General features: G+C 42.7%; 1 protein-coding gene across 2 annotated transcripts; it reads right to left on the reverse strand.

Annotated features, from left to right (window-relative positions):
* Window positions 1–1,047: 1,047 nt before the first annotated feature.
* On the reverse strand, window positions 1,048–19,491 carry ro60 (Ro60, Y RNA binding protein). Of its 2 annotated transcripts, none has more exons than XM_060928528.1 (10): window positions 19,455–19,491; window positions 18,906–18,935; window positions 7,498–8,352; window positions 6,972–7,192; window positions 5,817–5,963; window positions 5,107–5,244; window positions 4,847–4,963; window positions 3,666–3,782; window positions 3,126–3,275; window positions 1,048–3,015 (listed from the first exon to the last, which is right to left on the reverse strand). In XM_060928528.1, the coding sequence occupies exons 3-10, from the start codon at window positions 8,339–8,341 to the stop codon at window positions 2,863–2,865; spliced, it is 1,887 nt and encodes a 628-aa protein (XP_060784511.1). In that variant the 5' UTR covers window positions 8,342–8,352; window positions 18,906–18,935; window positions 19,455–19,491; the 3' UTR covers window positions 1,048–2,862. The 2 variants fall into 2 exon arrangements, with proteins under 2 accessions (XP_060784511.1, XP_060784502.1); XM_060928519.1 differs by lacking the exon at window positions 19,455–19,491 and adding an exon at window positions 19,268–19,385.
* Between the last annotated feature and the right edge of the window lie 8,189 nt (window positions 19,492–27,680).

Consider the following 27,680-nt stretch of genomic DNA (forward strand, 5'->3'; position numbering starts at 1 on the left):
ATTTTGTTGGACAGGGAGCAAAGACTCGCCAGATGGACTGATGGAAGCGGAGTTCCAAAACCCCGCATATGGAGTTTCACGAGCGCACCGGCCTGCTTACCCCTCCATGTCCTATTGAGCACCGCCACTCTTCCAATTAAAATTTCCTTAAGAAAACTTTCCGTATTCGTGATGTTGGGGGAAGAGTTCTCTGGAGTGAACTGCCAGATGTTAAGCAGTTCTTCTCTAAGCCATTAAGCCAGACCCTATGCATGCAGTTCACTTCTGTAGGGAGTGGGGTATCCCAAATTACTTTCCACTAGACATGCTGTACTGCTTAAGGAGCAAAAGCCCTTATTTCACAGTCCATATAGTCCCCCTACATAGGGAACATGGAGCTGAATTCCAAATAACTCCTTTCTGAACACAGTATATTGGGCTGTTATTTTACACCTCATGTAAAGGCCCTACTTAGGGAACATCCAGCCGATTGCCACTAGTTTCCTCCCAAATGACTCCCACTAGATATATAGTGTACTTCCTAAGGTGCACAAAAGCACTTATTTCACAACTTGTGTAGTGCACTTGCAGGGAGAGTAAAGGGATGAATCCCAAATCACTCCATTTTAACACCTTGTTTCCTACATAGTGTACTTACAAATAGTGTGTGTGTACACACACACACAGGGCTAAATCCCAAATCACTCCATTCTTATTTACATCCAGTGTAGTGCACTTACAAGTAGAGTAGGGAACTGAGTATCCGTCCCCACCAGAATTCGAGACACTTTTCAAAAAAAGTGCACAGTTCCTTTCTTTGAGCCCTATATAACAATGGCACTGTGCACCCTATCTAGTGCCCTACATGCCTAGTGCAGACTGCTGTTTAAGATTCAGCCTCAGAACGCATGATTGGCCGTGTTTTCGTTTTGTCTGATAGTCTGAACTCAAGCAACTTGTTGCATTTTCTCTAAAGACAAAGTATTGGCACCCTCATGATTGTCTTGCGTCTTTGAAAACAGTCACATGACACCCAGGGGTATAAGGAAACAATACTGAGGCCATACACACATTTTTTTCCCCCATTTTATTTCATTTTTCCCCCTTTTAACAAAGGTCTTTGTATGAAGTGGTAAGCATTCAGTTCCAAGCGTTGTGGTGTCTGCTGCAGTGTGAGACTTAAAGGAGAGGTACAAAGCAGAATTCGACAGTTACAGCAAATATCACAGTGCATTCGTTTGACTTCTGATGAGGCGTCAGCCAAAACTTCCATCGTAGAAATCTTCACTCGAGTGTTAATCATCTTGAACAATCATAAACTTGACAGTTCAATTTTAACGTCTTGAAACGAAACCGTTAGCTACTGCAACCGACAACGGATGTGTTCCAATACCTTTGACTCACACCCTCCTTGACATCATTTTTGAAGGAAAAAGGAAGAGAAAACTGGAGCATCGAAAAAGTATATGATGATTCTTTCTACGCTAGCTACTTAACAACTCAGATCATCAGCACTCTTGCGAGTTCTCTAGCTGACTGACGAGATTCAGCGAGTGGGTTAAAAACAACATCGGAAGTTCGAGAAAGAAAAAAATAATAATTCCGGGCTTTGATCAGAACAAGTTTCCTCGCATGACAGGAGTTAGTGGCTCATTAACAGCTATGTTAGATTTCGCTCATTAGTAGGTAATGTCATCAGACTTTGGTCTAAATAAAACGTAAAATGTTCCCACACTGACATTCAACGTTTGTGTGGTCAAAATAGGTGGAGCTTAATAATTTAAACTTGATGAGCCTATCACAAACCTGAACATTCCTAGCATAAATCCGGACTCCGCTCAGGAATCTTGCATTTAGCATAAATCTGATGCACCAAAAAAAAACCAGCTAGTTATTTAGCTTGGTCAAGAACTTGAACAGCTCGCAATGCAACATCCTTATATGAAGAAAGTCGATGTTAAGGTTAACGTTAGCTAACGAAACACAAAGCTGGGTAATGTTAGCACAAGTGGCTACAGCTGATCATTATGGGATTTACAATCACGCAAGTTAAAAAAAAAAAGCATTCGAGGGTAAAAGCACTACTTCCGTCTGAAAGGATTGAAAACAATTTAAGCTCCGCCCATTCCAACCAAGAAACGTCCATCATATGGAAGAGATTAAAGAGTGCGCTAATATGGTCAACTCAAAACACACGTCTTAAATCAACTAACGTTAAAATAACAACAATGATAATGAATAAAAATGCTCTAATAACTAAATCAGCAAAACTAATCGTCAAAAGATTTTTTTCAACACATTCAGGACATTCAACTCAAACAACATTTAACACTAACAATTCACAATGGAAATTTTTTTCTGTTTCTAGAAGGTAAATCCAAGTTAAATTATTGTGTTCATTTCTGTTACTAGATTATTAAATTTATATAAAAAGGACTAAACAAATGACAAATTTAATCAATATCTGCGTAAACTATAACAATTTCCGGTTTTATCTTTCGATTTTTGCTTTAAATGAACCTCAACAGCGTCTCGTTCACAATACATCATCACGACTTTATTTCTTCACGCACAATCCGTCGTTCCAAACTTGGCTAAAAAGTAGAATTTAATAGCTTAGGAGGCTGTTTAAAAAAAAAAAAAAGAAAACCCACAAAAAAAAAGCTACCTTCTATTGTCACACAACGGCATCCAGGAAATTTTTCAATACCAGAAATATAGTTTTGGTCAAACTGAATGTGGTAGTGTCCTAGCTTTAAAGCGCAGTAATGAAGTTAGCCGTTCTGTGTTTCTGCTGGACCTTACAGAAAAGAGCAGAAACGCATGAACATTTCATTTCTCGCTTCCTTTTTCCTCGATGTACTTTCCCATGGTGCACCTCTCTCATATGACGTCCGTGATGAAGTTGTGGATGACGGTGACGGTGTGAGAGTCGAACCCACACGTTTCCAGCATGCCGCGATCGTCCGGATCGATCACGTCAAGGCTGTTGGTCGTCATGCCGCAGACGATCAGCTTCGAAAATATCCCAGTTTTCTTTTAAAACACACACACACACACAAAAAAAACTTCCATTTGCAAAGTTTCAAACTAAATGGAAACGTGATTTTTTTTAAAACATTTATTTTATTTAAAATGTCTCCTACCTGTCTGTAGGTCCTGAGCGTCTCCGCCAGATTCGACTTCTCCGGACCGGTTTCATTATTGTTGGTGAAAACAACAAACACATCCACCATTTTGTCATTTTCCGAGGCCCACTGGATAGGCAGAGCGCAGTTTGTACAATTACTGCGCACCTAAACAAGAGCACAACAGACAGGAAGTACAACTAAAAAACAGTCATACAATTAATTTACAAGCTTAGCACAAACATGAAGTTGTCATTCCTATGCAAAGGACATGCGTGAAGAAACTTGGAATCTCATATGCTTGCTCTTCGGTGCGACCCTGTAGAAGGATAAAGCTGCTACAGATAATGAGATGAGATATGCTTGCTCTTGAATCTCTTTAAAAAAAAAAAAAAAAATCAGAAAATGAAAGTGGTTTAGTAAAGAGATATACGATCCTGTGCACATGTAAAGAAATTCTGTAGACCAAAAATGGCTTAACAATAATGAAATGAAATGTTTCAACATTTCCAAAAAAAAAAAACCACCCTATAAACGTTGTCATGGGGAAGCAGTCACCTGCATTAACTGCATGGTTATTTGGGGGAGAGACGAATCGGCCGAGATGGTGCAGGGAACAACGGCTCCTTCTGAAAACAGCACAACGTCAGCGTTCGGTTCACTCCGGGTGATCATCTTTAACGAAAAATAAAGAAAAGCATACAGACAAAAAGGTAAAGCCATACGTGAAGATTTGTTTCATTGTAAGCTCTTCGACAAGATATTCATTCATAAAAATTAAATATTTTCACTTGAGACAAAGTTGAATGTAAAATCGGAGTTGGTGGAGAATACATGAAGTGTTCTTACATCATAAAATTTCAGAGCCAGGAATCAGGATTTCATGGTGACAAAAAAAAAAAAAAAAAAGTGCTCATGCTACTACAAGATTTTAGCAACCATGAATCATATGAATCATGTTCAGGATCTGAATAAACCTTGCTCTTTATACAAATATGACTCACGTTCTTTCTATGAAATCACACAAATCATATTCAGGATAAGAATCATATGAATCATGTTCTTGATCTGAATCATTTGAATCCTGTTTTTATACAAAATCATATGAATCAACCTTGTTCCTTATACAAATCACATTCTTGATACAAATATGACTCATGTTCGTGATACGAATCTCACAAATCATATTCAGGACAATAATCATATGAATCATGATCTTTATACAAATCATGTGAATCATGTTCATTATTTGAATCAAATGAATCATTCAACATATGAATCAACAAATCAAGAATATGAGTCATATGATTTGTATAAAGATGATTCATTTGTATAAAGAACATGATATGAATCACAAATCATATTCAGGACAATCATATGAATCGTTTTTTTTTTTAGAATCAATCAACCTTGTTCCTTATACAAATCATTCTTTATACAAACATGATTCATGTTCTTGATATGAATCACACAAATCATATTCAGAACCATAATCTTGTTCTTGATTTGAAATCATATAAGTCATATTCTTCATATAAAATCATATGACTCAACCTTGTTCTTTATACAAATATGACTCACGTTCTTTATGTGAATCACACAGATCATATTCAGGATAAGAATCATATGAATCATGTTCAGGATGTGAATCATAAAATGCAGGTCGCAGATTTAGAGGGTTAGAACTATGACGTGTCTGACTAAAGCAGCTGGATGTGGGATTATGGGTAAAATATCACCATGCTCATGGCTGCGGCGACCGTCACCGTCTTGACGAGGCTGCCGAGAGCAAGGCTTTCCTGTTGAGAGCTCACGTCCACTCCAACTACGAAGCGCTTCCCCGTAGACTCGACGTTCTGGGAGAGAGAAGAGACACGAAACGGACGTTACACACTCAAGGATGCCCTCGATCGCGTACGAGCGGAACGTTCGGACGCTTTAATCACACACTCCGAGCTCTATACCGTAAGCTGATTGGAGTTCATGTGTTCGTACTCACTGGGAAACACTTGTAGAAGGCGGAGTCTAGTGCTTGAATGACGTCTCTGTTCGGGTTCCATTTTGACTTCCCTCGCTTGTCGTAACCTCGCATGTAGATCTCAGCCGCCAGCAGGACGTTAAGCGGATGAGTTTTAGCCTGAAGGAAACGACAACAGTATGGGTTTAGAAATAAACGAGAGATCCAAACTCCCCATCATCATGTCCTAAGAAAATCAGACTCCATAATGATGATGGAATAACATTGATAATTCACCTTCACATTAATAGATCTTTTCCATTATTTATTATTAACCACTAATTCAATTAAGCTAAAACGGTAATTTGCGACCTTTTTCTAATCTTTTCGTATTTTTCCGAGTACAAATTTTTAATTCATTAATTTTTAAGAAACGGACATTTTCGTATCCTTATATCTTTTAATACAAATTCATTTTGTGTTAAAAAAAGTACCTTTTATTTTCTATGAAACAAATGTATTTATGTAAGTTTTTTTTTTTTAACTTATTTTACAATTTTCTATAGATTTAGTTTTAAGTCCACTTTTCAAGGCTTATTCTGGATACATCACTGTTATTTTTATAACTTGGAGTTTGAATTTTTTTACTCATTTTACAACTGCTTATCATTTATCCTTTTATAAAAACACCTTGATATTTTATTAGATGTAAAAACTATTATGTAAAGTAGATAATAATTGTATATTATTACATTCAGTAGAGCGCGTCCATCCCAAATCCTCTTGCACACAGGCACTGTGTCCGGACTTCCCAAGTCCAGCATTCTGTCAGCGGTCATTTTTCCCAGATGTGAGAGCAGCACGGGGATGGACATGTCCTTCAGCAGAGCTCTCCACACCTTCACACCCACACACATGAGAAAATACAATCAACACCACATCGGTACATTTTAATCAACAAAATACAGTTTTTTAATCAATCAGTCCTTTTATTCACAGCCATCTGTCTGTCTGTCTGTCCATATCCAGCTATCAATCTATCCATCTACCTGCTCATCCATCCTTCCGTTTATCCCTTTCCCTCTTTCTACCTTCTTCCCCCCTCCCCGTTTCTCTGCATTTTTCTCACCCTCTCTCTCCTTCCCACCTTCCCCATGTCCAATGCCCCTCCCACTCACTCCATGTCTGAAATCGCTCCCTACTCACTATATAGCGAGGACGCCATTTTGTAGTGCTGTCCGAAATGTCACTGAGGATTATTTACACCCTATATAGTGCACTCAAAGTATCCCACAATGCATCACGAAAAGTAGTGCACAACCGATGGTGACTAACCAAAGCAAGATATCCCATCATGCATTGCGGTCGCGCTGAAAGGAATCAAATTAAAAGTCTCAAATGTGATTGAAGAAAAGGCAGCGGCGAAGAAGAAAGAAAGGATTCAGCCTTGATTTAAAAGAACTGAAAGCTGCAGGTACTTTGTATTGATTAATGTGGGAAATGCGCTCAGTATTATATGGATTTATCACAAAAACGCACGCATGGATTTATTATTTTGAAACTCTCCAGCCGACTGATCCGGCACGTTTTAATCGTGCGACAGTAATGACGAAAATACCAGCGCGACGGACGAGTGTCCGAAAGCGGTTTTTCATTTTACCAATGAGCTCAATATATAGTCCTCTATATAGTAATTCCCTATATAGGGAATAGTGAACGAGTGAGCGATTTTGGACACAGGGTCTCTCTCCCTCCATGCCCCTCTCTCCCCTTCTACCTTCCCCATGTCCCTCCCTCTCTCTCCCCCTCCCACCCTTCCTTCTCCCCATGCCCCGCCCCATTCAATATTGGGTTGGAAATGTTTGATCTGACTGCAGTATCGTGTGCGTGTGTGTTTATTCTCCCACCTCTCGGGACTTCAAAAGTTTTGCGGGGACGTGTTCTCTCTCCAGTTTGTACTCCTCAATCAGATGCACCACCTCCAGCTCATAGAACGAGTGTTTGGCCCTCTCCACAGCCTCCAGATACATAAACACCTTCATCACATCCTCCTTATTCCCTCTGCCTGCGTACATCTCATGCACCACCTTCCAGCCTTTAGTCACGTACTTACTCACGACAGTGATGGCTGTGAAATACGGAAAAAAAAAAAAGCTTTAGCTCGAAAAATGCGAATTAACTGAATCATCATAATTACAGGCACAATCCTTCTGCACTTCTTATGATAGTAATATTTACTCTAACGCTTCTACAAAACACCTGAAACAAGTTATTTATATTATCATTTATTTAACTGAGCTTGGATGATTTTACATCTCGGACAAAAGTTGTTATGGTTTGAAATGTATGATAAAATATACATCAAAATAAAAAAAATAAAATAAAGGACAATATGAGTGTGAGAGACCGTAATACATCACTTCCTGTCCTCACCGTCATTGGCCGGCTTCAGATGCGACAGTCGGAACAGGTCCTGATGAGACCAGCCTCCTTTCCTTCTACACTTGGTGATGTCGCGTGCCAGGCTGAGACCGTCACGTCCGTTGTACCAGTCTGCCACGGCTTTCCTTAGCGCTCGACCCCACATGCCGCGCTGACCGGCGCCGCTCAGCTCCTTCTTATACTGAACGAAGCAGAAAAGGTCACTCGCAGACGGGCACACCTCTCTGAGCAGGCTGTACGCCGCTCGCTTGGCCTCCACATCCGAGTACTGCGAGATCACGGCCAGGGCGAACAAGGTGGGGCCTGAGCTTCTGACTGCGCCCCTCAGATTCATCCCTCGCACCTCCTGCACTGCCTCCCTGCCTCGGCCGGCCTCAAGCAGCTCGGTTAGGGACGAGGCACACCTGAGGGACAGGTTCTGCTCCTCGCGCGCTCTATAGGTGGCGCTCTCTGAGCCATAGCACAGGAAGCGACGCAGGCGAACTAGCTCTGTTATTCTTCCTGGTTCACTCACACAGTTCTCTGTTTTCTGCTCTGGTGGAGGAGATGACGGATCCATAGTTATTCTTCCTGGTTCACTCACACAGTTTTCTGTTTCCTGCTCTGGTGGAGGAGATGACGGATCCATAGTTATTCTTCCTGGTTCACTCACACAGTTTTCTGTTTCCTGCTCTGGTGGAGGAGATGACTGATCCATAGTTATTCTTCCTGGTTCACTCACACAGTTTTCTGTTTCCTGCTCTGGTGGAGGAGATGACTGATCCATAGTTATTCTTCCTGGTTCACTCACACAGTTTTCTGTTTCCTGCTCTGGTGGAGGAGATGACGGATCCATAGCGGTGCTACCTAAAGGAAATCAAAATTTTACTTTGACACATTTGGCTTTCAGCGGTTGGGTCCCAAATGACGTTACAGTGCAGTTGGCATTGCAGATTCCAGAAAGCTACCGGGATTACACCCTACATAATGAACAGAGACCATTTAGGATTCAGGCTGCATGCACAAGTTTTACTGCTGTAACCGAGGAGACGTGTAAAAATTTTATTACAGACAAACTAATCCAATCCAAATAGGGCTTTAGAGTGAATCGGTGTGAGGCAGAATAACAAATCAGAGGCTCATTAATATTCAAATAATTTCAAATTTCTTGAAACCACTAACACACTACATTTTGCAGTGGTGCTTGAAAGATTCTGAACCCTTTAGAAATTTTCTATATTTCTGCATAAGGGTCATTCCATGCCAAATCAACAAATATCTGACAAATTTATGCTCGACCATCTCAGATTTCAATGAAATTTGGAGGGCTCAGAGATACTATTAAAAGAAGTTAATCCCCAAAATTTAAGCTTCCTATCTCCAACGGTTTCAGAGATACAGGCATTTGAATTTTTTTTATTTTTTTGCATTTTGCTCAAAACATACACATTTCAAAGTGCAATATAATCTTTATTATGCAAGATAGAAACCTAAAATTTCACAGAGAGACTCAATGTCTTGTACTACAAGCTTCAACTTAGAATTTCAATGGTCATTGTATATTAGATGGTGATTTTAACAAGGAAATTAAAAAGACAAATTTGCATTTTTAATTCATTCTGGAAGCTTGCCTGTGGCAGTAATGCTTAAACTAAGAATGTTCTTCAAATCTACACAGAAATATCTACCAATTTCAGTTTTACCAAGTCTCCACTATTCCTAGTTTGTCTGTAATAGGGTTTTGAAATTCGCCGATTTCTAAAACATGCCATTTTCAGTAGCAAGAAATCCAATGTGGGATAGCAGTTAGGAACTTGTAAATTTTTTCAGTAATCCCCAAGACCCATATTTTATATTTCCAAATTTTTGTTCTGTGTCTCTCAAGTATTTTTAAACTACATGGGTTTAAAAAATCCATTTTCACCAAATTTGAATTTTTTATATATATTTTCATATAACTGATATTTGAGGGTTAATAAATGCTTCAATAAGGCTCAAGTAGGTTAGGAGACATGTTTCTTCCTCAATTTTAAATAAAATTTCAATTAATGCTCAGTATTAATTATTTGTAAATTGATTTTAATCTAAGACTGTGTAACATTAGCAATCAATGACCAGCTATTGTGTACCAGTCAACAGCCAGCCTTATCAATATCAACACAGCACAATAGGTGACCTTTGATACCAGAACAGGTGGCTCATATCTTATAGTTTTTCAGATAACATTATATTGCTTGGATTATAACTTGTTCAGATAACATTATATTGCTTGGATTACAGTAAATCCTCTAATACTGGCCTGTATTCCATTACTGGCCGGGACTCTAATATTGGCCAGTCTCGCTGTCGGAGGAGGTAAATAATGGCCGGACTCTAATACAGGCCGGGGCTATAACCAACGATGTTTCTGAGATCATAGTGGCCTTACACAATCGTTCCCATCTGAAAGACAATTGTGATCAGTGGCGCCGCCAGGCGTATGGCCGTACGCACTAGGCGTACCTTGGGGAGAGAGATATTTTTTTTTAATTATAATTGTTACCTGAATGCTTTGGCAATGCAACATAATTTGAGAGAGAGAGAGAGAGAGAGAGAGAGAGAGAGACGTGTGTGTGCCGGCGCATTTGTGTGCTTCAGGAGTGGGCGGGGTGTGCGTGACCAAGAAAGCTCATTGGTCAATGCAGATATACTTTTCTTGCACCACTGAGATTCTCTCCAGTTTTGAGAAACGGAGACAGACAATCGTCAGTAGTCAGAGCTTGTGCGAGAATTTATTGAGAAGCGAGTCAAAAATGAGTAAACGAACCCTGAAACAAACGAGCTTGTTTCAGACTTTTACGAAAAAGTCCAAAAGCAGTGATCCAGGGGTGTCATCTGCTTGCCAGTCCTCTCCAGTATCAGCTAGTAACACGGCACCGGCAGCTTCCACTCCTCCGCAACCTAGCAGCAGTACGCTGCAGCTGGATGCGAGCTCAGTTCCTTTGAGGGAATTGCCTTCATCTACCTCTGAGTTTGAAACTAGCCATACATCCAGTGAATTTCATATAAGAACACCTACATCTCCCCATGTCCCTTACGATCAGAAGTAGATGGTTGCTCCACCTTGCTGACAAATGAGCCATCAGATAGCTTTACTAATGAGCCACGAGTCAGCCCGCTATCACTGACATCAGATTTATCAGACATAGGGAAACTTCAACCAGATGCCTTAAAATGTGCACCGGACTCTGTAAAGCTCAATGTCCTACAGAACCGCTTCAAACCAGACAGAGGGTGGGTGGCTCCTTCTACTCTGATTTTCGGTAAACTCAGAAAAATACCCGAGGAGTTTTTCAGCGAGTCTATGTACCCCACGTTGCGCTACAGTGTGTGTCAGAGTCGTGCGTGCGGTAGTGCTGAGCAAGTTCACTAGATTCTAATCGAGGCTGTAAAGAGTTTATTGTTTATTGTCGTGTGTAGTTCACATATGTTGTTCAAATATCAGCCTGTGTTCATGGAAGGCTATTGTTCAATTTCAAGTTAAAGTTCTATCGTTGTTTTGTGTATAAGCCTATAGATCGACTCTTCATAGAAACTGCAGCACGCAAGCGTTTTTTTTTTTTTTGGGGGGGGGGGGGGATTACACCGCTAGTGCGTACATTACAATTCAACCCTGCAGGCGCCCCTGATTGTGATTACCGGTAGGTCTGGTGGTAACCAGGCAACCAAGCATCAACTTGACAAATAGACACAAAATCTCGTTTTTATTCATTCCACTGGTAGTCTGTTTTGCTCAAATAGAAATAGAGGCCTGCCTCTAATTCTGGCCTCCTTCCAATAATGGCCTGGACCAAGATGCACTTGAGTGAAATAAAGGCCCCGGCCTATATTAGAGGATTTACGTATATTAAATGCATTGTAATACAGAGCACTGAGAAAATTTACCAATGTTATTAACTGAATGTGTTTCTTTGCAAGGATTGGATATTTTGAATAGTTGACTAGGGAATTTAATTGTAGTTGCTTCCAATTTGAGATCAGTATAAATGAGTTTGTTCTTAGACATCTAGAAATGGCTGAACTTCCTCCCTGTTCTATAGGAATTGGACTAAAGAAAGATTCTGACTGCCATTAACTAACATACAACAGAAACTGTAAGTTAAATACACTCTCAGTATAGTTTGGAGCAAATTTCATCAATTTACAAATAATTAATACTGAGCATTAATTGAAATTTTATTTAAAATTGAGGAAGAAACATGTCTCCTAACCTACTTGAGCCTTATTGAAGCATTTATTAACCCTCAAATATCAGTTATATGAAAATATATAAAAAAAATTCAAATTTGGTGAAAATGGATTTTTTAAACCCATGTAGTTTAAAAATACTTGAGAGACACAGAACAAAAAATTTGGAAATATAAAATATGGGTCTTGGGGCTTACTGAAAAAATTTACAAGTTCCTAACTGCTATCCCACATTGGATTTCTTGCTACTGAAAATGGCATGTTTTAGAAATCGGCGAATTTCAAAACCCTATTACAGACAAACTAGGAATAGTGGAGACTTGGTAAAACTGAAATTGGTAGATATTTCTGTGTAGATTTGAAGAACATTCTTAGTTTAAGCATTACTGCCACAGGCAAGCTTCCAGAATGAATTAAAAATGCAAATTTGTCTTTTTAATTTTCTTGTTAAAATCACCATCTAATATACAATGACCATTGAAATTCTAAGTTGAAGCTTGTAGTACAAGACATTGAGTCTCTCTGTGCAAACCTTTAGGTTTCTATCTTGCATAATAAAGATTATATTGCACTTTGAATTATGTATGTTTTGAGCAAAAAACAAAAAAAATGTAAAAATTCAAATGCCAGTATCTCTGAAACTATTGGTGATAGGAAGCTCAAGTTTTGGGGATTAACTTCTTTTAATAGTATCTCTGAGCCCTCCAAATTTCATTGGAATCTGAGATGGTCGAGCATAACCTCTTGTTGATTTGGCATGGAATGACCCATAAATATGACCTAAAACATCATCAGATTTTCACACAAGTCCTAAAAGTAGATAAAGAGAACCCAGTTAAACAAATGAGACAAAAATATTATACTTGATCATTTATTTAGTAAGGAAAATTATCCAATATTACATATCTGTGAGTGGCAAAAGTATGTGACCCTTTGCTTTCAGTATCTGGTGTGACCCCCTTGTGCAGCAATAACTGCAACTAAACGTTTGCGGTAACTGTTGATCAGTCCTGCACACCGGCTTGGAGGAATTTTAGCCCGTTCCTCCGTACAGAACAGCTTCAACTCTGGGATGTCGGTGGGTTTCCTCACATGAACTGCTCACTTCAGGTCCTTCCGCAACATTCTGATTGGATTAAGGTCTTTGACTTGGCCATTCCAGAACATTAACTTTATTCTTATTTAACCATTCTTTGGTAGAATGACTTGTGTGCTTAGGGTCATTGTCTTGCTGCATGACCCACCTTCTCTTGAGATCCAGTTCATGGACAGATGTCCTGACATTTTCCTTTAGAATTCGCTGGTATAATTAAGAATTCATTGTTCCATCAACGATGGCAAGCCGTCCTGGCCCAGATGCAGCAAAACAGGCCCAAACCATGATACTACCACCACCATGTTTCACAGATGGGATAAGGTTCTTATGCTGGAATGCAGTGTTCTCTTTTCTCCAAACATCTCATTATCTCTAGCCGCTTTATCCTTCTACAGCAGGGGTGCCCACAATATTTTGATTCGCGAGCTACTTTTAAAATGACCATGTTAATATGATCTACTCAAACTAGGTTGTTACCACTACTAGGCCTACTATGACTACTAGTACTGCTACTACTACTAGGCCTACTACTACTACTACTAATAATAATAATAATAAACAATAATAATAAACAATAATGACACTTGTTTTGATTTATAAACATTCATATGCAATTTGTTTAATAATATGCAAACATGCATACAAAAAGGTGACTGAAATTTACATTCAAATTATGTTAAATGCATAAGCTTTGTACTCCTAAACGTATTTTTGTTCAAATCACTGTTAACTTTTATAAACCGCAAACTACTAATATGTAAACATGAAACAAGCCCACTGTAAAAAAAAAAAAAAAAAAAAAGGGCTATGTTTAGAAAAAAAAGTTAAATGCATCCAGACAGGCATTGTAAACCCCAAAACATTTTTGTTCACATCAATTGACTTTTGTATAGCCTGCTAGACAGAGATTTGACATTTACAACAATTTTATATAAAAACATTTTTCCTTCTTTTATATTTTTTTCCTGCTTTCTTTTCTTTTTTTTTACCGTGGAACTTAGCAACAGCACAACTTTAATACATAGCATACTGATGTAGGGTCTAAATCAGATCTTAATCCAATGATGATCGGCACTGGAGGGAGTCAGAGAGGGCTGCATAGTCCGGACAGTAGCTGCTGGTAGCGAGCCTCAAGCAGGCCTCGAGATGATCGTCGGACATACTGGAGCGGTATTTGGACTTAATGATCTTCATATGCGAAAAGGCCGACTCGCACAAATAAGTGGAGCTGAACAATGCGGTTAAGGAGGTGGCACATTGCCGCATGTTCGGGTACTTCGCCTCCGTGAGTAAATTCCAAAACGGCCCATGCGCCCTGGACTTCAACTCGATGTCAGACTGCAGCATCAGCATCTCGTCTTCCATGGCAGATGTGTTCGGCTGAAACAGTGCCGCAACTTTTGAGGCAAGGGAATCCACCTCAGTATCTTCCCCGAATGGGTGGCACATGAATGTAGCTGGTGGCTCGAGCAAAGCAAAGTCTTGAAATCGCTTCTCAAACTCTGACTGGAGAATTTCAATCTAGAGCCCTGCACTCCCGCGGGACCCGCCGCAAAGCAGTGCGGCGCGGGACAAATTTTGAAAGCTCATTGCGGGCGCGGGCGGGACAGGAAGTGCACATATGCGCGCGCGGGCGGGAGCGGGAGTGCACATATGCGGTGCGGGTGGGAGCGGTGATAAGCTGCAGTCCCGCTAACTAAAAACGTGCTTGAAATAAAATTTATAAATTATTAATTTATGTCTATCATATATAATTTGTGCTGGATATTTTATTTGGCATTAATAACAGCACTTTAAGATGCCTAAATTTGCAGAGAAAATCAGATTGCCAGATTGAGTGAGAAATGGCATCTTAAACTTGCCATTGATCAACTTGAGGGGAAGTTCTTTCATCACTCTAATAACTCGCAGTTCACACCCAGCTAGCAAGAGAACCATGAGTGAATTGATTTACTTGTTGCGTTAGTCTACAACTTTAATCAGAGAGACATGTTACACAGTGACGGTAGGCTTGACTCAATGCTATCCCAGAAATCCTTCCTGTAATATGCAAATTTGGCTGTCCAATCAGAGGCGGCCAAATTTGCATATTACAGGAAGGATTTCTGGGATAGCATTGAGTCAAGCCTACCGTCACTGTGTAACATGTCTCTCTGATTAAAGTTGTAGACTAACGCAACAAGTAAATCAATTCACTTCTTTTACTAGCTCTGCTTTGCAATAAAAAATAAAAAACACCACCATTGGTACAAAGCAAGCCCATTCACTTTTTTATGCTGATCAGAGAATTGCAATGGTTTCTCATGTGATAAAAATGTGTGATTTGCGATTAAATATTTTAATCGTTTGACAGCACTAATTAATATTTTTAGAGATATTATATGCTGAATTCAGAAACAAGGTAAACAATAACAAACGTGAGCTGTAGATATTTATGCTCAAATCCACTCAAAGTAGGGGGCGGGGCACCATCACGCTGTGTCAAGACAAGAACTTTCCTGAGAAATAACGCGAACGTCTGCATCATGCAGGATTTGCGCGCGGGAGCGGGACAAAATATGGCAGGCGCGGGCGGGAGCGGGACTGAAAATCATAATTATTTGCGGGCGCGGGCAGGAGTGGGACTGCACAATGCGGGTGCGGGCGGGAGCGGGACTGAAAAATCCGACCCGCGCAGACCTATTTCAATCTGCTCAGTGTAGCGCGCACTGTTAAGTTGCGCAAACGCCCTCCCTTGCATCTCCAGCTCCGAGGCGAGCAGCGCTCGAAACTAACGGTGTCCCGATGTCCCGGGGACCATGAAAAATGTCATCGGGACACAAAATTATCATATCTGGGACAATCCCGGGACAATGGAAAAAAATAGATCTAGAAAAAAAGTTCTACATTAATATTATTTACAAAGCCGTAACACATACGTAGACATTCACCTAATTTGTCAATTTTAAAACGTTAACAGCGAAAAATACATAGTAGCTACACTTTCGATGCACCTGCATCCGTAGGCTACAGAGCAGCGCATTCTGTTCTAGAATCTTCGGCTGGAGTCCGCATTATATGGACTTGGAATGGAATTGCTACCGCACACGCTGCGCCGACTCTTGCCAGAACAAAAACGCTTAGGTGGTTGAAGCAGACCGACCGCGGGGAAGAAACTGAAAGCCCAGACATAACGTCTCCGGGACCTTCAGGATCCAAAGTGTCATCGCCTGGTCTGCAGGCAACGCTAGCAACTGAATGAACTGAATGAACACTGTTAGACACGTTATAAAATACAACAGGAATGATGTGGATGATATTGACGGAAGATACCGTTCAACAGAATAAGTGAGTTTTCTTGGTGTCTTTCTAGTTCAGAAAGTTTAGTCAGTCAGCAGCACAACTAGGCTCGGACCTGGCACTATGCTGATGGTGCTAACATTTGCACCCGGCAGCGAAAGTTCATAAAAATGGATAACGGTAATGGATAACGGAAAGTTCATAAAAATGGATAACGGTAATGGTGAAAATTATAAGTCGGCCTTATAAGTGCCAACAGATATTCAAGGTATAAGTAGATGAAATGAACATAAAAGGGGTCTTATTTTCAACTAAAGTGTACTGCAGATGTAGGGAGTTGAAACATTTTCTGAATGAGCTAGTTGGCCCCTTTAAATAAACGGGTATCTATTCATACAGTGAGATCGCCAAAGTTTAATAAACTGAAAATGCAATAACTGTAATTTTGAAGTAGATGATGTATAGGACATGTGTCGCTTGTGTCTTGTGACTTATTGTAAAAATGATATAAAGGGTTCAAAATCGCATAGTTACAAATATAATAGTAACTTCATATGATGGGCGGCACGGTGGTGTAGTGGTTAGTGCTGTCGCCTCACAGCAAGAAGGTCCTGGGTTCGAGCCCCGGGGCCGGCGAGGGCCTTTCTGTGTGGAGTTTGCATGTTCTCCCCGTGTCCGCGTGGGTTTCCTCCGGGTGCTCCAGTTTCCCCCACAGTTCAAAGACATGCAGGTTAGGTTAACTGGTGACTCTAAATTGACCGTAGGTGTGAATGTGAGTGTGAATGGTTGTCTGTGTCTATGTGTCAGCCCTGTGATGACCTGGCGACTTGTCCAGGGTGTACCCCGCCTTTCGCCCGTGGTCAGCTGGGATGGGCTCCAGCTTGCCTGCGACCCTGTAGGGCAGGATAAAGCGGCTAGAGATAATGAGATGAGATGAGATGAGACTTCATATGATAATATTAACCACTGGTTATTTCAGAGAGGAAAAAAATGGGGACACTATTGCTTCCATTCGGGACAATACAACACAGAATTCGGGACCACTGGGGGACACAAAGAAAAAAAATTAATTTCGAGCCCTGGAGGCGAGGTTTCGGAAGTTTCCTAAATCACGGCGCTGCATCTTTGAAACCAGCAGTTTCATTTTGCTGGTTGTCATGGTAACCTAATGTAACAATTTTTTTGACGCAGCGCTTGGCTGACATTTCGCTTCAGGGAAAAAGCGAATTTGTTTACATGTAAAAATGACCACGACGTTTTTTTTTTTAATTTCATAAATATATTAATATTTACATATCAATCATAAGATCTACCATCCCTGCCTTCGAGATCGACCGGTCGATCGCGATCGACGTAGTGGGCACCCAGGTTCTACAGGGTCGCCGGCAAGCTGGAGCCTATCCCAGCTGACTACGGGCGAAAGGCGGGGTACACCCTGAACAAGTCACCAGGTCATCACAGGGCTGACACATAGACACATACAACCATTCACACTCACATTCACACCTACGGTCAATTTAGAGTCACCAGTTAACCTAACCTGCATGTCTTTGGACTGTGGGGGAAACCGGAGCACCCGGAGGAAACCCACGCGGACACGGGGAGAACATGCAAACTCCGCACAGAAAGGCCCTCGCCGGCCACAGGGCTTGAACCCAGGACCTTCTTGCTGTGAGGCGACAACGCTAACCACTACACCACCGTGCCGGCCCCTTCTCCAAACATAACGCTTCTCATTTAAACCAAAAAGTTCTATTATGGTCTCATCCGTCCACAAAACATTGGAAAAATGACCTTCTGGCTTGTCCACGTGATCTTTAGCAAACAGACGAGCAGCAATATTCTTTTTTGAGAGCAGTGGCTTTCTCTTTGCAACCCTGCCATGCACACTATTGTTCAGTGTTCTCCTCATGGTGGACTCATGAACATTAGCCAATGTGAGAGAGGCCTTCAGTTGCTTAGAAGTTACCCTGGAGTCCTTTGTGACCTCGCCGACTATTACACACCTTGCTCTTGGAGTGATCTTTGTTGGTCGACCACTCCTGGAGAGGGTAACAATGGTCTTGAATTTCATCCATTTGTACACAATCTGTCTGACTGTGGATTGGTGGAGTCCAAACTCTTTAGAGATGGTTTTGTAACCTTTTCCAGCCTGATGAGCATCACCAATGCTTTTTCTGAGGTCCTCAGAAATCTCCTTTGTTCGTGCCATGATACACTTCCACAAATGTGTTGTGAAGATCAGACTTTGATAGATCCCTGTTCTTTAAATAAAACCGGGTGTCCACTCACACCTGACTCTAATTTCACCTTCAAATTAACTGCTAATCCTAGAGGTTCACATACTTTTGCCACTCACAGATACGTAATATCGGTTCATTTTCCTCATTAAATAAATGACCGAGTATAATATTTTTCGTCTCATTTGTTTAACTGGGCTCTCTTTATCTACTTTTAGGACTTGTGTGAAAATCTGATCTTGTTTTAGGTCATATTTATGCAGAAATATAGTAAATTCTAAAGGGTTCAGAAACTTTCAAGCACCACTGTGCATGTATACACACACACGGTCATTTTTGGTTTTCTTCTCACAAACCAGGCCTTCATAGATTTCTTTAGTTTAAAATGAAAGGAGTTTATTATTTTCCTAAAACTTCCTGACCAATCAGAATCCAGGATTCAGATTCATTATTTAAAAAAGCTGTAATAGATGAGGAGAAAAGAAGAGAAAGAAGCTCAGGCTGGAAGGCATTTATACAGATATAAATGGGAATGCATTCAATATTATTCATTATAAACAAAAACAAACCATAATTACCTCAGCGTTTGGAGAGAGCTTGTGTATTTCCTGAAAAAAAGTCCATTAAACCATATTAAATCAGAACAGACTTATAAATATGAGTATATTTCCATATGGAGACTTTCATTGAGCTGTTTATTTGTTTGCTTGAGCTGTATTCATTGTGAGGTAAAACAGAATACCGATGGATGCTAGCTTCTGGGATTAGCTTAGCTCATCTTTTCAAACAAAACGGCTCCGCGTTTCAAGCACAGCATCCTTCATTATTTTTATTTATTATTATTATTCTACCCAACAACGTGACATTTTAAAACATTTACAATACAAACTAAACAGGTTTAAAAGTTAAAAACAAGCTAAAATGCTTTCATTTAACAAACCTTCAGTGATGTTGCTCCCTAGCTTAGCTTACTTGAGTAAAGCCTTTCCCATCTGAATCACTTCAGAATCGGTTCTAGGGGCTTTTAAAAAAAAGCGACTGTGCAGACAAAGAATTTTTTCTCCAAGTCAGTCAAAACAACCGGATTTACACCTGAAAGTGAGCAAGACAGTACAATAATTTCTTACCGGAATCCTAGGAAGAGTCGACTCTTTGAACCCAGGCACTAGGACTTCAGAGTCGACTCCAAAGCTTCGAAAGACATTCAGAGTAATTGTGTGTAAAATAGATGTTTTATATGTGTGTGTATATACATATATAATGATTATTAGGGGTGTAAATCGGAGCCTTAAAGACGATTCGATATCGATTTTTTTAAGCCAACGATTCGATTATTTTCGATACTTCAGAATTCCCCACGATACGATACGATTCAATGCTCGATATTTTTTTACATCTCATTCTCATCTCATTATCTGTAGCCACTTTATCCTGTCCTACAGGGTCGCAGGCAAGCTGGAGCCTATCCCAGCTGACTATGGGCGAAAGGCGGGGTACACCCTGGACAAGTCGCCAGGTCATCACAGGGCTGACACATAGACACAACCATTCACACTAACATTCACACCTACGGTCAATTTAGAGTCACCAGTTAACCTAACCTGCATGTCTTTGGGGGAAACCGGAGCACCCGGAGGAAACCCACGCGGACACGGGCAGAACATGCAAACTCCATACAGAAAGGCCCTCGCCGGCCACGGGGCTCGAACCCAGACCTTCTTGCTGTGAGGCGACAGCACTAACCACCACACCACCGTGCCACCCACATTTTTTTACATTATATCTATTAAGTTTAACAAAAAAATAAATCATTTGCCTTTTATTGAGAATACAGAAACAGTATTCTATTCACACAAGTATGTTACATAGCAGTTGCAAATAGAACAGTTGCTCCACAAAAAGAGTAAAATAAAGTGCAATCAGATAAATTGTAATGAGAACAAAATAAAGTCTAGTGCTTACTGTGCAGGTCTAGTATGGCCAATTAGCCTATTCGCTGTTAAAAAAAGACAACAAAACAAAGACTGACCTCTACAGTCTACAGTTCAAGTACATCAACCCTGCACTTTTCTTGGTTACATTTTGAAAAATCATTTGCATTTTATTAAGAGGTAATGGTCGCACATCCTCTGCAGTAGGTGAACTGCAAATAGAACAGTTACTCCACAAAATGAGTTAAAGTGCAATCATAACAAAAAGTAACAAAAGTCTAGGATATACGGTAAGCCTACAGCCCATTCACTATAAAATAACAAAAATGCATTTGCATTTTAGAAGAATGAGGTAATAGTGGTCACACATGGCTTGAGCTATAGCAGGGGCCTTGCAAATAGAACATCTCATCTCATCTCATTATCTCTCGCCGCTTTATCCTGTTCTACAGGGTCGCAGGAGCCTATCCCAGCTGACTACAGGCGAAAGGCAGGGTACACCCTGGACAAGGGTTTGTGCCTTGCCCTCTCATCATGGTAAAGCTTCTGGCGCTCATGAGCTTCAGCACTACGCATTCTGGCTCTACTGAAAGCAACGTCCAGTTTTGTTTGTAAAGAGGAGGCAAACTCTGTGTGAGACTCAGGACTCTGCGACTCAATAACATGGGTAGGTATCAGTACGTCTACTGGGACTCTGGCTTCGCGCCCATGGGTAAGAAAGTAAGGAGTGTAATGTGTACTAGCATGAACTGAGGTATTGTACGCAAAGGCCACCTGTTTCACATAATCGTCCCAGTCACCCCCACAGTCCAGTAATGTTTTAGCCAGTTGATCAATCAAAGTTCTGTTAAAGTGCTCAACCATCCCATCCGATTGCGGATGGTAGGGAGTGGTGCGCATTTTTGTTATCTTTAACAGACGACAAAGGCCCTGCACAACGTCTGCCTCAAACTGCCGTCCCTGATCGCTGTGCAAGCGTTCAGGTACACCGTGTACCAGTACATAATCTTCAAAGAGGCACCGTGCCACTGTTTGTGCTGTCTGATTAGGTAGGGGATAGAGATTAACAAACTTCGTAAAATAGTCCTCGACTACCAGTACATACCTATTTCCTCTGCTAGTCACTGGCAACTCAACAATGTCGGCCGCCACTCTCTCAAAAGGACGAGTCGCACCAGAGCCTCCCAGCGGAGCACAATGAGATGGCACTGGGGACCGACGCGTCTGGCATGCCTTGCACTGCTCACACCATTTCTTTATGTCTCTGAACATGGATGGCCAATAGCAAGTCTGACGTGCTCGTTCCCACACACACTCCACCGCAAAGTGGGCTGACGTGGGGCTTCCATGCAGCTGCTTCAGGAGGTCAGGCACCAGTGAAGAGGGGACCACAATCTGATGGAGCCTCTCACCACTGCAGGGGGAGACAACAGACCAACACAACAGTCCATCTCGCATGAGCAGGCGATCAAACTCTGCCCACAGTTTCCTCACATTAATAGAGGCCCCCCTCAACTGCACCCTAGATGGCTTTCGTGATGATTTTAGCCAGCTGCAAACAATCTGAATATCCGCATCTGCCTCCTGATGAGCTTTAACATCCGCCAGGTCATGGTCCAAGGCGAAAAACAGTGGCTGAATAGGCCTTGGGTCACCAGTAGATGCTCCTAATGACCCGCAGGCTACTGTCTGAGGCTGCTCAGGGGAGGGTGTGGTACTGTCTATTAGCTGGTGAACGGCATTAACCCCTCCTGTGGTGTCAGGTGGGTGTATTTCACAATCAGCTCGGCTGTCTCTCTCCGGGTGTCGGGAGAGAGCGTCAGCATTCATGTGACGTTGACCATCCTTATACACTATGTCCCAGTTAAGGGGGTCTAGCTCCAAAATCCATCTACCCCGTCGGCCAGTTGGGTCATCACCAAGCGCCATGCGTCGCAGGCCCAACAGAGGACGATGGTCAGTGACAATGGTAAAAGGCCTAAGCCCAATGTAATGCCGGAATTCGCGAACAGCCCATACAACTGCCCACAGCTTGCGGTCAAATGTTGACCATCTCCGCTGTGTTTGGCTCAGAGTCTGGCTGGCGTAAGCCACCACATGCTCCACCCCTTCCTTTATCTGAGCCAGAACAGCACCTACAGCCTCCCTAGAGGCGTCACTGAACATCCTGAAGGGCAGACTGAAGTCTGGGAGGGTCACGATGGGAGCAGAGGATAGCACGTCTTTAAGGTAACGAAACGATGCTTCACAGTCCACAGTCCATTGAAAAGGCACATTTTTACCCATTAAGTGATTCAGGGGAGCAGCGTGTTTGGCAAAATTGCATACAAAGCGCCTATAGTATGAGCATAAACCCACAAATGCCCTGACTTCTGACGTGGACTGAGGGGCAGGCCAATTCTTGACCTTATCTGTGTTTCTTGGATCGGGCTGGAGACCCTGCCGGGAAATTACATGGCCTAGGAAAATTACATGATTTCTGGCAAGGTGACACTTGGACGGATTTAACTTAAGCCCAGCGGCCTCAATCCTAGCGAGTACTTCCCTTAAGCTGGAGAGGTGCTGTTCGAATGTGTTACTATACAGAAGGACATCATCTAGGTAAACCATGCAAATATTCCAAGGCAAACCCCTCAGAACTAACTCCGTCATCCTTTGGTACGTGGCAGGTGAGTTAGATAAACCCATTGGCATAGACCGCCATTGGTAAAGACCCCTACCTGTAGTGAATGCCGTTTTTTCACGGTCCTGCTCAGCGACCTCGACCTGCCAGAACCCGTTTGAAAAGTCCAACGTGCTGAACCACACAGCACCAGCTAGTGCATCCAGTGTGTTGTCCACCTGCGGCAGAGGGTGGCAATCTTTCACAGTCACACTGTTAAGATGCCTGTAATCAACACAGAATCTCCACTGACCATTTTTCTTTTTGACTAAAACGACCGGAGAGGCCCAGGGGCTGCAGCTCTCCTCAATTACACCATCAGCTAGCAGGTCAGCCACTTGTTTCTCAATCTCGGCCCTTTTTTCAGGAGTGGTGCGGTAGGCCCGTTGTTTAATTGGTGGGTGATTCCCTGTATGGATACGGTGTTGCACAAGCGTACACTTGCCGATGTTCCTATCATTGGAAGAAAAAACATCCCTATACTGTAGGAGCAATGCAGACAGAGCCGCTTTCTGTAATGGTGAGACAGGCGAATCGGCTAGCGACACGGGGGGGTCAAATCAGAAAAAGAGGGGTCATTAGCAGCCACCGTGGCCACAACGTGTGGTAGTGCATATACGTCTGCCTCGTCGACAGAGTAGATCTCCCCTAGATGAGTGCCTTGTTGTAAAACAACATCACCTTTAGTGGGGTTCAAGACCCGAGCACAAGTCATCCCATTTTTCACTGATGTAACTGTGTGTGCTACCACTAGGCTAGAGCTATCAGGGATATTGGGCTCTAAATAGCCGACAAAATTACATGAATAGGCCTCGGATGATGTAGGTGGAAGGACATTAACAGGCACAATAATTTCACTAAGTGGGGGGAAAGTCATAGTGTTGGCTATGGTGACATTACAGCATACAGGGGTTAGGTCATTTCTCATAAGTAAGGGGATGGTGGAGCCCTGCAGTTGAACCCTGCCGTACGGGAGGTCCAAAAGAGCATTGGTTTTCAGCATGAAATCCCAACCTAAAAGCACAGCTTGTGTAGTTCCCCTAATTACATGAAAAGTGTGCTGCCATGATGCTGTCCCCAACCACAAAACAACAGATATAGTACCCAAAGTGTCCAACATTTGTCCATTCACTGCACGGGCACTGACATAGTCTTTCTTCAGGGGACGGTTACGAAGTGCAGGGACAGACGTGCGGAAGTCAGCACTAATAAGAGACACACTTGACCCAGAGTCTAACAACACAGGGACTACTGTGCCTTCAATCACACCATTAACATAGGATACAGGGATCTCACCTTCAGTGCTGTTCACAGAGTCATACATTACAGGGGTGCTGCCACAGGTAGTGGTTGAAGGGCCCAAGGAAAGGGCAGCTGGTGTTCGGCCCGCAACATCAGCTACACCCCGTTTCCCTGATGGCTGGACTGGTGGTCGCTGTGTGGGGAGATGAAGTGCACACCCCATCTCCTGTGAGCGTCATCCTCATATTGTGTGCGTCGACCCGGGCTGGGGCTGCGTCCTCTTGGTGACCAGGCAGCACCAGGGCTCCGACTGCGGGATGGTGTGAACTGGCCCCGGTCTCTGCCAGGTGACGGGAATCTTCTGTCAGGCGAACGGCTATATTGAGGCTCATGTGACACCTGCGACTGGCATCCATAGCCTCCACAGGTGCAACGGCATGACATCCTCCCTGGTGAAGAAGAGCCACACCACCCCCCTGGACTTGTCCTCGTCCGCAGCCGTTGATTTCCTCCGCCATCCTTTTGATGTCGACTCTCATCTCCCTAAGCTCCTCCGTCAGGCTGTGTACCGCCCTGTGAAGCCCTCCATAATCAGTCACAGAATGAACAGAGGCGATATGCCCTACTGCGCTGCCAGCTGCTGTGACTTTGGAGGCAAAGTCCTGCTTGACTGCCTCTCTGGCGTTCTCACAACACTCAGCAATCACCAACGCCTCCTCCATGTCTGTGGCACCTTGTTCATGACACTTGAGTTTATGTTCAGAATCGAGACCGCCAAGAAACGGCGGAATTTCTCCTCTCTAGTTGCATTCTTGCCATAGTCTGGGAAAGCCTCCAAAACGAGACGGCTGATCTCAGCAGCACAAACAACGAGGCTCTTGTGAGGAGCGCGTGGGCAAGCCGACAGGTCGGTCCTGAAACGGTTCAAAAACTGCTTACGACCAAAGGTTTCTTTGAGTCTCTCTTTCACTGCACTGTAATCGCTCTGCACTGTCGCGGGCAGATTATCCCACAACAGGAATGCAGCTTTGCTCAAACGGGTTGGCAGAATCCTTACAAGTTCGTATTGATAGTCTCTTTCATTGCCCCGCTCGGCGAGAGCACGCACTGCTACCTCAAATTGACATGCCCAGCAGAGAAAACTTTGTTTGTCGTCTTCAACACAAAACGGAGGTGGGAGGTCAATCTTCACTCTAGCAACGTGACAATCCTTCTCTTGACGAAAGGGAAATGCATCCAAATTCTCTTCCTCCTTGAAATACATTTCGAATTGTCCACTAACTTCTCCACGCTTAGGTCTGAATTAGCAGAGGAAGCCGTACGTGCAAAGCTAGGCACGGATAGTTAACAGCGGTATACAAAAACTGGTAAAAGAAACGACTATTACAAAATAACCGTTCGTAAAACAAATTCAACCTACACCGCTGCCACCAATGTAACCGAGCACTGGTACTTATCTTATAAACAGAGTTTTGTAATAACTGAGGAGACACACGTTCGGAGGGAGACACAGATCTTCATCCGTTTATTAGAACTCTTTCCCACCATTCCAACTCACACACACAGATCTCGCGAGAGCATTAATACATGGCAGTCCTATGGAAAGTCCCTGAGGGGATAACATGCATTTTAAAGCTCATATAATGCTCGTTTATTAGAACTCTTTCCCACCATTCCAACTCACACACACAGATCTCACGAGAGCATTAATACATGGCAGTCCTATGGAAAGTCCCTGAGGGGATAACATGCATTTTAAAGCTCATATTAAATCTGCTACAGTAACAATAGTCTAGGACATAAGCCTCCAGCCCATTAATGGCAAAACAACCAAAAACAAGGAGGCTGACCTCTACAGTTCAATATTCTCAGTGGTGCTCCTTGACAGATTTTTCTTCAAGAAAATCAACTGGTCCACATGCTCAGAAGACAGTACACTATGCTCTGAATGCACAATGTCCCCTGCTGTACTAAATACACGTTCTGATGGTACACTTGTACCAGGAATGCATAAGTAAGTTTTGGCCAGGACTGCAAGGAGAGGAAACTCAGCCTGGTGAGCTCTCCACCAGTCTAACACCTTACCATCTAGACTCAGAGATGCAACATCTCTGTACTTCCTAATTTCATCATGGGTGTCTCTGACACTTTGGTCCTCAGTGCAGAAGGAGTCGCCAAACAGATCCTCTAATACCTTTGATTTCTTGGAAACAGGAGGGCATTCTAGAATGGAATAGAAATAAAAAAAATAAGACTTGATTATAGTTGTGTGTTATATATAAGAGTAGATTCGAGTGTGATTTTATCAAGTATGTCTACAATGTAGGGCGGCACAGTGGTGTAGTGGTTAGCGCTGTCGCCTCACAGCAAGAAGGTCCGGGTTCAAGCCCGTGGCCGGCGAGGGCCTTTCTGTGCAGAGTTTGCATGTTCTCCCCGTGCCCGCATGGGTTTCCTCCGGGTGCTCCGGTTTCCCCCACAGTCCAAAGACATGCAGGTTAGGTTAACTGGTGACTCTAAATTGACCGTAGGTGTGAATGTGAGTGTGAATGGTTGTCTGTGTCTATGTGTCAGCCCTGTGATGACCTGGCAACTTGTCCAGGGTGTACCCTGCCTTTCGCCCGTAGTCAGCTGGGATAGGCTCCAGCTTGCCTGCGACCCTGTGGAACAGGATAAAGTGGCTAGAGATAATGAGATGAGATGTCTACAATGTATGAATACATACATACCTTCAGTGGTTTCCGCATCACACACCTCATAGCTCCATAGGAATCGGGTCATGAGAAGAGTGAGGAGGTCTTTCCTCAGGCTGGGCCTCTGACTCTTTCTGTTACATACACAGACAGACACACATCAAGGCAAACTTAATCGTAAATAGGTACTCAATGGGACAACGAGTTTATCAGCATTATTATTAAATTAAATTAAACACCATCACTATTAAATGAACCACTTAAGATGAGAAACAACTTACCCTCTATTCCTTCAGCTGTGCTGCTTCTCTCATCACCCAGGAAAGGACGCTTTTTGAATCGGGGGTCCAAAGCAGCTGCTCGGATTAAGAATGGTTCCTCGTCCACATACCGCTCTCTAAGATCATCAGCCATGAGTCGTTTCATGTCTTTGATTAAGGGGGCGTGTGGCAGCAGGGGCGTGGCCAAGTGGCGGTCTGTGAATGGAGGGCGGAGTCAGGGAAGGTAAGTGGTGGAATCATTGCACCTGATGGGAATTAACCTGTGTTTGTGTGTCTTCCCCAGTGACCGTGCCCTTTAAAAGGAGAGGAGAGCAGAGAAAGGGAGCTCTCTCCCCAACCAGAACACTTGTGTGTGTGCATGCGTGGCCAGGAATTCAGAAAGGCTGAAAAGCTAAAAAAATAAAGAGTTTTTGAGAACTCAGTTCTGGCCTGCCGTGCTTCTGTGCTCCACCCACCGGGTCAAATACAACAGTGGTGCCGAAACCCGGGCAGTGCAGAAGGGAACGGCCACATGGAGTCCTCCCCCTTCCAGGACCTGGTCCATGCC

The sequence above is a fragment of the Neoarius graeffei genome, chromosome 1 (genome assembly GCF_027579695.1).
Source record: "Neoarius graeffei isolate fNeoGra1 chromosome 1, fNeoGra1.pri, whole genome shotgun sequence".
Lineage (NCBI taxonomy): Eukaryota > Metazoa > Chordata > Actinopteri > Siluriformes > Ariidae > Neoarius > Neoarius graeffei.